Genomic DNA, 11,121 nt, shown 5'->3' with positions numbered 1-11,121 from the left:
CTCAGCTGATGAGAAATTAAAGGATGTAATTCCAAAAAAACCCGATCCAAGGTACACTTCATTTACAAATGATTGCCAACTAATCATGATTACACTTAAACACTTAAATCTAAGATATCTCACGAAATTCAAATCACAAGAGGCTGAACACTTTCTTTAAAAGGTGGAATTAACGTCTGATTATTAATGGGAATATATGCGCAGTGCTTTCAAAAATAATACATTTTGATGATTAGAAAAGTTGAAAAGTTCACACTTAATTTAAATATGGCCATATTGATTATTGAATTAATTTATTCGCTTCAATAATATGTTACTTTAAATGTTAGTTTAAAAAAACATCTGCTTTAACAATATAAATAAATACAACTTATTCTCAAAACACCCAAGACAGAAGTTTTGTCATAGCCTATTTGGGCATGGGCAGCGCTGTTTATAGATGTTTGTATTGACATTATGTTGCAACAAGAAATACACATTTAGAATGCGTATGTTGTCAGATTTGAACGAATTTCAATATTAATACAAACTTTTTATTTTAATTTATAGATCAATTTAAAAGCAGAATTAAAAAAAATGCTAAGCCCCATATAAGGATCAAATCTCACTGAGGCTAATCATGACTGAAAACACTGATAAGCTGGTCTACGGTTTTCTGCTCACCTGCTGGCTCTCAAAGGTCCAGGTGCTGTCGGGTAGAGACGCATCCAGAACACTGATCACCTCATTAAAGTCAGTGGTGCTGCTGGGTTTAATCAAAGTGAAATCACTGTACTCTGACATTGGAGACATTGGAGACATACAGGACCTGAAGGACTGACTCTGAGACAACATGTCTCCTCCCAGGACCTCCACGTACTTTATAGGTCCATCAGTGTTGAGCTGAATCTGCAGGTTTCTGTTGGGGTTCTTGTAATTATCACAGTCGCTCCGTGTCATGCAGCAACTACCGCTGCTTCTGCTGGTCCTCATGCATTTAACCGCTAAGATGAGAAAAGTCACCAGAGACAGCACGGACACCGAGGCCAGAGAGAGAATCAAATAAAGAGTGATTCTCCCAGTTTTCTTGATGGGCTCGGTCACTTTCTGTCGGAGGTCTAAGATGGGCTCATGGAGGCCGTCCTCCAGCAGGATGGACACCGTGACGGTGGCGGACTGGACCGGTTCCCCGTCGTCCTTGATCTCTATAAGCAGTCTCTGAGAGGAGTCGTCCTGCTCGGACACAGCGCGTTTAGTCCTCACCTCCCCTGTGTACAGATTGACAGTGAACAGAGACGCGTCTGTGGCCTCCGCCAGTTTGTAGGAGATCCAGGCGTTATGGCCCGAGTCAGCGTCCACGGCCGTCACTTTAGTCACCAGGTGACCCGCTTTAGCGGAGCGGGACATCCTCTGATGAGAGAGGGAGCCCAGGGCAGCGGAGGAGGGGTAAATAACAGCGGGGGCGTTGTCGTTCTGGTCCAGGATAAAAACATGGACAGTGGCGTTGCTGCTGAGAGACGGAGAGCCCTGATCCTTTGCCTGAACCTGAATCTGAAACACCTTCAGTTTCTCATAGTCAAACGAGTGCATGCTGTAGATGCTGCCGTTATCTGAGTTAATGTAAACATAAGATGAGACAGAAACCTCCTGCACTTTAGAGTCCAGTATAGAGTAAGAGATTTTGGCGTTTTCACCAAAGTCCAGATCAGACGCTGATACTGAGTACAGTATAGAGCCTGGTACCCCATTCTCTTTTAAATATACAACATAGGTGGGCTGAGTAAATATAGGTGGGTTGTCATTCACATCAGTGACATTGACATTTATAGTCTTCTTAGTCGACAGAGGAGGAGAGCCTAAATCAGTAGCTGTTATCTCAATGTTATACTCTGAGAACCTCTCTCGGTCTAAAGCAGTACCGGTAACCAGTGCGTAATTATCAGAAAAAGAGGGTTTCAGATTAAAAGGAGAACTCTTGGGCAGCTGTAACGTCACTTTACCGTTGTCACCTGAGTCAAGGTCTCGGGCACTGATTAAAGCTACTACAGTACCACTTGGTGCGTCCTCGGGCACAGAGTTTGGTTGAGAGGTCAGAAATATATGTGGAGCATTATCGTTAACATCTAACACTTCAATATGAGCAGTGCAATGCCCCTCCATTCTCGGAGTCCCTCTGTCTCTTGCACTAATGTCTATTTCATAATTTGCATTTGTTTCAAAATCTAGTTTCCCTGTAAGACGTATTTCGCCGGTTAATGAGTCAATATCAAACACAGATAGTACGGTATCTGGTGTGTGAGTTCCAAATGAGTACTCTATTTCTCCATTAAGTCCGTCGTCAATATCTTTTGCTGTCAGTTTAAGGATGGATCCACCTTGTGCACTATTTTCGTGTATAGAGACTTTGTAAACATGTTTCTCAAATACAGGAAAATTATCGTTATTATCAAGCACATTTATGGTTATCAGAGAGGTCCCAGATTTTACTGGGTTCCCCCCGTCTATAGCTGTTAGATGAAGCTGGTGAACAGGCTTTCTTTCTCTGTCTAGAGATTTAGACAAGACTAGTTCTGGGACTTTCCTCCCACCAGACACATCTTTAATCTTCAAACTAAAAAACTCGTCTTTACTCAAAGTATAGGACCTCACTGAATTCACTCCGACATCAAGATCTTGCGCGGTCTCTAAAGGAAAACGTGCCCCTGCCGCTGTCGACTCTGCTATTTGTAATGTTATATCTTGCGAGGGAAATCTCGGAGAATTGTCATTGATATCTTGTATTTCCACCTCAACTCGGTGCAATTGTAACGGTTTATCAATGACGACCTGCAGAGTCAACACACAGCTGGCGCTTTGTCCACATAGAGTCTCTCTGTCTATCCTGTCATTCACCACCAGCTCGCCCTTCCCCGCATCAACACTGAAATACTGCTTACCAGCCTCAGAGGCGACACGCAGCTTACGATCAAAAATGTCTGATAGTCCCAAACCCAGATCTTTGGCTAGATTTCCTACCACAGATCCCTGTTTTAGTTCCTCCGGGATGCTGTATCGAGTCTGTGCGTTTATTGTAGTCCACAAGAGAAAGAAATGATGCCACCAAAGCGCAAGCCATCTCCAGTCTCGGTATCCTATTGTCTTTGTCATCCTTGGTCCGTTAGAATTATTTCCCACTGAGTTTATTGAAAAGCAGATAGTTACCATCCATTGCCATACAGCATTAATCCAAAACAAAAATCCAAAATAGGTTCATACCGAAAACTAAACAAAGATGTTTTCCTTTTTAATTCTGAAAAGAGCATCGTTCCCTCTCGTTCAGCTGGGTGCAATGTAAGTGTGTACGATGCTGAGGCTGCGTGGGGGGGAGGGAGTAGATCTCTTTGTACAATTCTGAATCCTATTGGAGCACCATATTCCTCTCTACCGTCCTATAAGAAGGGGGGTGAGCAGTGCTGTTAAAGACACAGCCGGCCTTGAAATAAACTGCCTTAGTGGATTCAGAGTTTGTGAAATAAATATTAAGAGACAAGTGACGTCGCCAGTAACGTTAATGCAAATACAATGACATCTGATGATGGCAACACAAATACTGTTTGTGTTATAGATATTTCAAATTTTGATGAAACAAACTATTTGAATGATGAAGAAGTGATAATGGTGTGCACCGTGGATTGGCAGTTTAGCCCTGTTATAGAGAAGCCTATTGAGTGTCGCTGTCCAACTGTGTGGTGCTGAAACAAAATGCCATTCATACAACTACAAAAGGAGCAGTCCAGCAACCTTAAAATACAATACCATGAAAACAGTGTTAACTGCAGAATCTGAATGTTGGCAGAATGTAGAATTTTGAAGCAATATCACATTTCTGGAAGGTTAAAAAGTTCGTAAGCAACAGAAGCCAAGCATGTAATGTTTTTGATGTTTTGACGATGATGGCTGGGTTGAAATGATGACGTGGTGATGAGCATCTCAATATCGTGTTTGCATTATCAAACTGAAAATACCTCAACGAAACGATCATATAACATGACAGGATGTAACAATATACGTGTAAACTACGGATAGGATAACCAAGAGGACATATCACCAGAACGCTCAACAAAAGCTGAGCCTAAGAACGCAGCAATGAAAATAAATAAATAAACAACAAATGCTCGTGACAGATTACTTCTACCCAGAACCACAAAACAACATGTTATCAAGGGACAGTAAAATAAAAAAAATTATACAACGATATGAAATTACACAGTGGGTCTACTATGCTTTCTGCTCACCTGCTGGCTCTCAAAGGTCCAGGTGCTGTCGGGTAGAGACGCATCCAGAACACTGATCACCTCATTAAAGTCAGTGGTGCTGCTGGGTTTAATCAAAGTGAAATCACTGTACTCTGACATTGGAGACATTGGAGACATACAGGACCTGAAGGACTGACTCTGAGACAACATGTCTCCTCCCAGGACCTCCACGTACTTTATAGGTCCATCAGTGTTGAGCTGAATCTGCAGGTTTCTGTTGGGGTTTTTGTAATTATCACAGTCGCTCCGTGTCATGCAGCAACTACCGCTGCTTCTGCTGGTCCTCATGCATTTAACCGCTAAGATGAGAAAAGTCACCAGAGACAGCACGGACACCGAGGCCAGAGAGAGAATCAAATACAGAGTGATTCTCCCAGTTTTCTTGATGGGCTCGGTCACTTTCTGTCGGAGGTCTAAGATGGGCTCATGGAGGCCGTCCTCCAGCAGGATGGACACCGTGACGGTGGCGGACTGGACCGGTTCCCCGTCGTCCTTGATCTCTATAAGCAGCCTCTGAGAGGAGTCGTCCTGCTCGGACACAGCGCGTTTAGTCCTCACCTCCCCTGTGTACAGATTGACAGTGAACAGAGACGCGTCTGTGGCCTCCGCCAGTTTGTAGGAGATCCAGGCGTTATGGCCCGAGTCAGCGTCCACGGCCGTCACCTTAGTCACCAGGTGACCCGCTTTAGCGGAGCGGGACATCCTCTGATGAGAGAGGGAGCCCAGGGCAGCGGAGGAGGGGTAAATAACAGCGGGGGCGTTGTCGTTCTGGTCCAGGATAAAAACATGGACAGTGGCGTTGCTGCTGAGAGACGGAGAGCCCTGATCCTTTGCCTGAACCTGAATCTGAAACACCTTCAGTTTCTCATAGTCAAACGAGTGCATGCTGTAGATGCTGCCGTTATCTGAGTTAATGTAAACATAAGATGAGACAGAAACTTCCTGCACTTTAGAGTCCAGTATAGAGTAAGAGATTTTGGCGTTTTCACCAAAGTCCAGATCAGATGCTGATACTGAGTACAGTATAGAGCCTGGTACCCCATTCTCTTTTAAATACACATTATAGGAGGGCTGGGTGAATATAGGGGGGTTGTCATTCACATCAGTGATGCTGACAGGTATCATTTTCTTACTGGACAGAGGAGGAGAGCCTGAATCAGTGGCTGTTATCTCAATATTATACTCTGAGAACCTCTCTCGGTCTAAAGCACCACTGGTAACCAGTGCGTAATTATTTGAGAAGGATGGTTTTAAAGTGAAAGGAGAACCTCTGGGTAGTCGCAGTGTTACTTTACTATTATTACCGGAATCAGCGTCACGTGCGTTGACCAATGCTACCACTGTGCCACTTGGTGAGTCTTCACGCACAGGCTGCGGTTCAGAGGTGAGAACAATTTCTGGAGTGTTATCATTAACATCAACAACATCTATCTGTAGACGACAGTGACTCTCATTCTCAGGAATCCCCTTGTCCTTTGCAGTTATTTCAATTTTGTAAGACGTGGCTCTCTCATAATCCAAGGCTCCTTTTAAATGTATTTCCCCTGTTAATGAATTTATTTGAAATACTGATAAGACTGAATCCGGTGTCCTCGAGCCAAATGAGAATTCAACTTCTGCGTTAGGACCCTCGTCAGCATCAGTTGCTCCAATTTTGATAACAAACGTATCTTTTTCAGTATTTTCCCCGAGCGAAACTTTATATGTACTTTTATCAAAAACTGGAAAATTGTCATTTACGTCAAGCACTGAGATTGTAATCTGTGATGTTCCAGACATGACTGGGTTTCCCCCGTCTAATGCAGTCAGTAGCAGCTGATGAACTGCTTTCTTCTCCCGGTCAACGGGCTTCTCTAACACTAACTCCGGAACCATTTTGCCATCTTCAACTTCCTTCATTTTTAATGTAAAACAGTCGTTTTTAGTCAAAATGTAGGATTTCACTGAATTACTGCCAACGTCAGAGTCTTCTGCACCCTCCAATGGAAAACGAGTTCCCACTGCTGCCGTTTCAGAGATTTTCAAAGACATGTCTTCTGCATGAAAACTAGGCGAATTGTCATTTATATCTTTTATTTCTACCTCAATCCGATGTAAACTGAGCGGGTTTTCAAGAACAATTTGCAGAGGCAACACACAGCTTGCGCTTTGTCCGCATAAAGCCTCTCTGTCTATCCTGTCATTCACCACCAGCTCGCCCTTCCCCGCATCAACACTGAAATACTGCTCATCAGCTTCAGAGGAGACACGCAGCTTACGATCAAAAATGTCTGATAGTCCCAAACCCAGATCTTTGGCTAGATTTCCTACCACAGAGCCCTGTTTCAGTTCCTCCGGGATGCTGTATCGAGTTTGTCCGTTTATTGTAGTCCACAAGAGAAAGAAATGATGCCACCAAAGCGCAAGCCATCTCCAGTCTCGGTATCCCATTATCTTTGTCATCCCCGGTCCGTTAGAATACGGTATTTCCCATCGAGAAAGTCGAAGTTAATCTCCAGTTCCAACGATCATTAACTATCCCCATCAAAATATGTGAAGCATTGTTGTTCATGTTTGAAGCTTAAATTAGCGATTTATTTTCAGCTCTGGGATGTGAGCGCATCACCCAAGATCCTCCAGCTCTTTGCATTGTTAACGGCTACAGTGCTGAGGCTGTAAGGGGGAGGGGATAGATCTCTTTGTACAATTCTGGATGCGATTGGTGCACAGCATCCATCCCTATCATCCAATAGGAGAGGGACTGAACTGTGCTTTTGCTGCGCGTATTAGAATCGGCCTAGATGTAGTGCTGTGTGTAAAAGTAATCAGATGCATGTCACTCCTGTGGCTTAACAACTGCGTTGTTCAAATAATATGCCGAGAAAGAATATTAGCTTATGTAAGCCAAGTCAAAACTCCATCCTCTCTAACAAAGCATAATAAATGTTAAAGTCGTTCTTGAACTCAGATATCACTAGTTCAGGTTATATAAAAACAATTATAAAATGTCTGCCACCATAATAATACCAAAGCCACATTTTATTTACTATGTCCACACATATTGATTTAGTTCTCTAATATTTGGCAATTACAAGTTGTTGACGTTTTGACATTGTGAGTTGATGCTAAATTTATGCAATTATTGATGCGCATAGTTCATAACAGCGTTATAAGTAAGTGTAAGCTTATACACAGCATAAAAGACTGATAAAACAAAGCTGGCCTGCTTTCAGTTTTTACCATGAAAACAAGATTATCAGACGAAAAACAAACAGCACGATGTGATTCAAATATGGAAATCTAACAAACTATGAATGGGACATTAAAATAAACTGTCATCTGCTCACCTGCTGGCTCTCAAAGGTCCAGGTGCTGTCGGGTAAAGACGCATCCAGAACACTGATCACCTCATTAAAGTCAGTGGTGCTGCTGGGTTTTATCAAAGTGAAATCACTGTACTCTGACATTGGAGACATTGGAGACATACAGGACCTGAAGGACTGACTCTGAGACAACATGTCTCCTCCCAGGACCTCCACGTACTTTATAGGTCCATCAGTGTTGAGCTGAATCTGCAGGTTTCTGTTGGGGTTCTTGTAATTATCACAGTCGCTCCGTGTCATGCAGCAACTACCGCTGCTTCTGCTGGTCCTCATGCATTTAACCGCTAAGATGAGAAAAGTCACCAGAGACAGCACGGACACCGAGGCCAGAGAGAGAATCAAATACAGAGTGATTCTCCCAGTTTTCTTGATGGGCTCGGTCACTTTCTGTCGGAGGTCTAAGATGGGCTCATGGAGGCCGTCCTCCAGCAGGATGGACACCGTGACGGTGGCGGACTGGACCGGTTCCCCGTCGTCCTTGATCTCTATAAGCAGCCTCTGAGAGGAGTCGTCCTGCTCGGACACAGCGCGTTTAGTCCTCACCTCCCCTGTGTACAGATTGACAGTGAACAGAGACGCGTCTGTGGCCTCCGCCAGTTTGTAGGAGATCCAGGCGTTATGGCCCGAGTCAGCGTCCACGGCCGTCACTTTAGTCACCAGGTGACCCGCTTTAGCGGAGCGGGACATCCTCTGATGAGAGAGGGAGCCCAGGGCAGCGGAGGAGGGGTAAATAACAGCGGGGGCGTTGTCGTTCTGGTCCAGGATAAAAACATGGACAGTGGCGTTGCTGCTGAGAGACGGAGAGCCCTGATCCTTTGCCTGAACCTGAATCTGAAACACCTTCAGTTTCTCATAGTCAAACGAGTGCATGCTGTAAATGCTGCCGTTATCTGAGTTAATGTAAACATAAGATGAGACAGAAACCTCCTGCACTTTAGAGTCCAGTATAGAGTAAGAGATTTTGGCGTTTTCACCAAAGTCTAGATCAGATGCTGATACTGAATACAGTATAGAGCCTGGTACCCCATTCTCTTTTAAATACACATTATAGGAGGGCTGAGTGAATATAGGGGGGTTGTCATTCACATCAGTGATGCTGACAGGTACAATTCGCTTACTGGATAGAGGAGGAGAGCCTGAATCAGTGGCTGTTATCTCAATATTATACTCTGAGAACCTCTCTCGGTCTAAAGCACCACTGGTAACCAGTGCGTAATTATTAGAAAAAGACGGTTTAAGAGTAAAGGGAGATTTTTTTGGAAGTGTTAATGTAACTTTACCGTTATCACCGGAATCAAGGTCACGGACGCCGAGTAAAGCCACTACAGTCCCACTGCGAGAGTCTTCGGGCACAGAAGTAGGTTTCGAAGTCAGCACAATTTCTGGAGCGTTATCATTTACATCTAAGACATCCACCTGCACAGTGCAGTGACCCTCCATTTTAGGCGAGCCTTTGTCCTTTGCACTAATATCAATTCGATATGAGGGTTGAGTTTCGTGGTCCAGCTGGTTTTTCAAAAATATATCTCCCGTTACAGCATCGATATGAAATAATGACAACACCGCTGGTGGCGTGTGTACACCAAGTGAGTACTCAACCTCTCCATTTGGACCCTCATCTATGTCTGTGGCTTTTGTTGTAATTACAAAGGAGCCATTTGCACTGTTTTCTTGAACAGCAACTTTATAGATGGTATTTTCGAATAACGGCACATTGTCATTAATATCAAGCACATTAACAGTTATTTTTGAAGTTCCAGACTTAACCGGATTTCCTCCGTCCACAGCAGTAAGAAATAAATAGTGAATGGCTTTTTTCTCGCGATCCAATGATTTATTCAATACTAACTCTGGTATTTTACGCCCATTTTCAATTTCTTTAACTTTTAAGGTGAAGCAATCATCTTTGCTTAGTGTGTACGTCTTTAATCCGTTACTCCCAACATCGGGATCCTCTGCACTCTCTAAAGGAAAACGCACACCTACGACGGTGGATTCAGCAATTTCTATTATGTGATCGCTTTTGAGAAAACTAGGAGCATTGTCATTTACATCTCTTATTTCCACTTCTATTCGGTGTAACTGTAGCGGGTTCTCTATTACAACCTGCAGAGGTAGAACACAGCTGGTGCTTTGTCCACATAGAGTCTCTCTGTCTATCCTGTCATTCACCACCAGCTCGCCCTTCCCCGCATCAACACTGAAATACTGCTTACCAGCCTCAGAGGCAACACGCAGCTTACGGTCAAAAATGTCTGATAGTCCCAAACCCAGATCTTTGGCTAGATTTCCTACAACAGAGCCCTGTTCCATCTCTTCTGGGATGCTATAACGAGTCTGTGCGTCTATTGTAGTCCACAAGAGAAAGAAATGATGCCACCAAAGCGCCCACCATCTCCAGTCTCGGTATCCCATTCTCTTTGTCATCCCCGGTCCGTTACAATACGACGTTATTTCCCATCGAAATATTGTTCAGAATAAAGAGGTCAATGCGAAAATCCATCAACGATAAACTTGCTGAAATCCAAAAATATCCATTTAGAAATATATGCACCATGAGAAGCAGATCGAAGGTATATTATTCAATCTGAGTGTTTAAACGCATCCTCCTCTCATCTCGGGCTCCAAGCAACGTACTGGCTACAGTGGTGAGCATGGATGGGGGAGGGAGTAGATCTCTTTGTACAACTACTAATGCTATTGGTGCACAGCAACCACCAACAGCCAATAGGATCAAAATAGCAATGTGTTCAAGACGCAGCATTGCAATTCAAAACTGTATGAGATTGCACAATGGGGTGCTTATGCCAATGAACAATTTAAATGTAGACAATATTTGTCTATTTATTTAGATTGTTATGAGTTCAAACTTTTATGTAAATGTATTTATACTGCAATTTCTATTTTAACATTTACCTCTGTTTTGCCAGGTGTCCAAAATTAAATCCACGATCAAATACATATAACTAAATTGAACACTAAACTTTAAGCAACAGCTAATATTTTAATAGAGTAGTTTACAATGTACTATGATTCATTGGAATATCCTCAAAATGATTGTACTTGCTTATTTTGCTTAGCTGTTTGAGTCAGAAAATCAAAGAGACACTGCAAAACTGAAAACCTGGAATGTACTGAAGCAGCATGAATATTCTTTCATTTTACTCATTCATATTCAGCGAGATGTTTCTGAAGATGCACAGGTATTTGAATATGAAGTCACAAAGACCAGTTGCACGTTTGTAGGAATACCATTGCTGTGAGAAAAAAACATGTAAACTTCGCTAACAATGTTGAAAATAAAAACCTGAGTGTGATAATGCTTTAATAGTTTGGGATATCAAATAAAACCTGACCTCAAGGGAAAGCAAAAAAAAAAAAAAAAGTGATATAATTACATGAATTTTGTAAGACTATATATATATATATATATATATATATATATATATATATATATATATATATATATATATATATATATATAT

The 11,121-nt window shown here is 42.7% G+C and overlaps 4 protein-coding genes across 31 annotated transcripts in view; all 4 read right to left on the bottom strand.

The window, feature by feature from the left end:
- The window catches only part of LOC137875492 (protocadherin gamma-A11-like), a 262,793-nt gene that overhangs the window by 22,722 nt on the left and 228,950 nt on the right, over positions 1 to 11,121 (bottom strand). The gene's annotated exons all lie outside the window — the stretch shown is intronic.
- LOC137875796 (protocadherin gamma-C5-like) lies at positions 646 to 2,907 on the bottom strand. Its single transcript, XM_068715306.1, has one exon. It carries the CDS (start codon positions 2,137 to 2,139, stop codon positions 646 to 648), a length of 1,494 nt encoding a protein of 497 aa, XP_068571407.1. The 5' UTR covers positions 2,140 to 2,907.
- LOC137875795 (protocadherin gamma-C5-like) lies at positions 4,221 to 6,943 on the bottom strand. The gene has a single exon (XM_068715305.1). The coding sequence runs from the start codon at positions 6,714 to 6,716 to the stop codon at positions 4,221 to 4,223; it is 2,496 nt and encodes an 831-aa protein (XP_068571406.1). The 5' UTR covers positions 6,717 to 6,943.
- LOC137875794 (protocadherin gamma-C5-like) lies at positions 7,589 to 10,337 on the bottom strand. The gene has a single exon (XM_068715304.1). The coding sequence runs from the start codon at positions 10,061 to 10,063 to the stop codon at positions 7,589 to 7,591; it is 2,475 nt and encodes an 824-aa protein (XP_068571405.1). The 5' UTR covers positions 10,064 to 10,337.

This window comes from Cebidichthys violaceus, unplaced genomic scaffold, assembly GCF_023349555.1.
Source record: "Cebidichthys violaceus isolate CVI_PGR_0920_01 unplaced genomic scaffold, fCebVio1.0.p SCAF_2, whole genome shotgun sequence".
Classification (NCBI taxonomy): Eukaryota; Metazoa; Chordata; class Actinopteri; order Perciformes; family Stichaeidae; genus Cebidichthys; species Cebidichthys violaceus.
The sequence above is the reverse complement of the archived record's forward strand: the minus strand, read 5'-3'. Positions and strand labels throughout refer to the sequence as shown.

What these genes read in the sequence shown, in the direction of transcription:
- LOC137875796 (XM_068715306.1), bottom strand. Translation starts at nt 2,139, where the DNA reads ATGGAGGGGCATTGCACTGCTCATATTGAAGTGTTAGATGTTAACGAT.
- LOC137875795 (XM_068715305.1), bottom strand. Translation starts at nt 6,716, where the DNA reads ATGACAAAGATAATGGGATACCGAGACTGGAGATGGCTTGCGCTTTGG.
- LOC137875794 (XM_068715304.1), bottom strand. Translation starts at nt 10,063, where the DNA reads ATGACAAAGAGAATGGGATACCGAGACTGGAGATGGTGGGCGCTTTGG.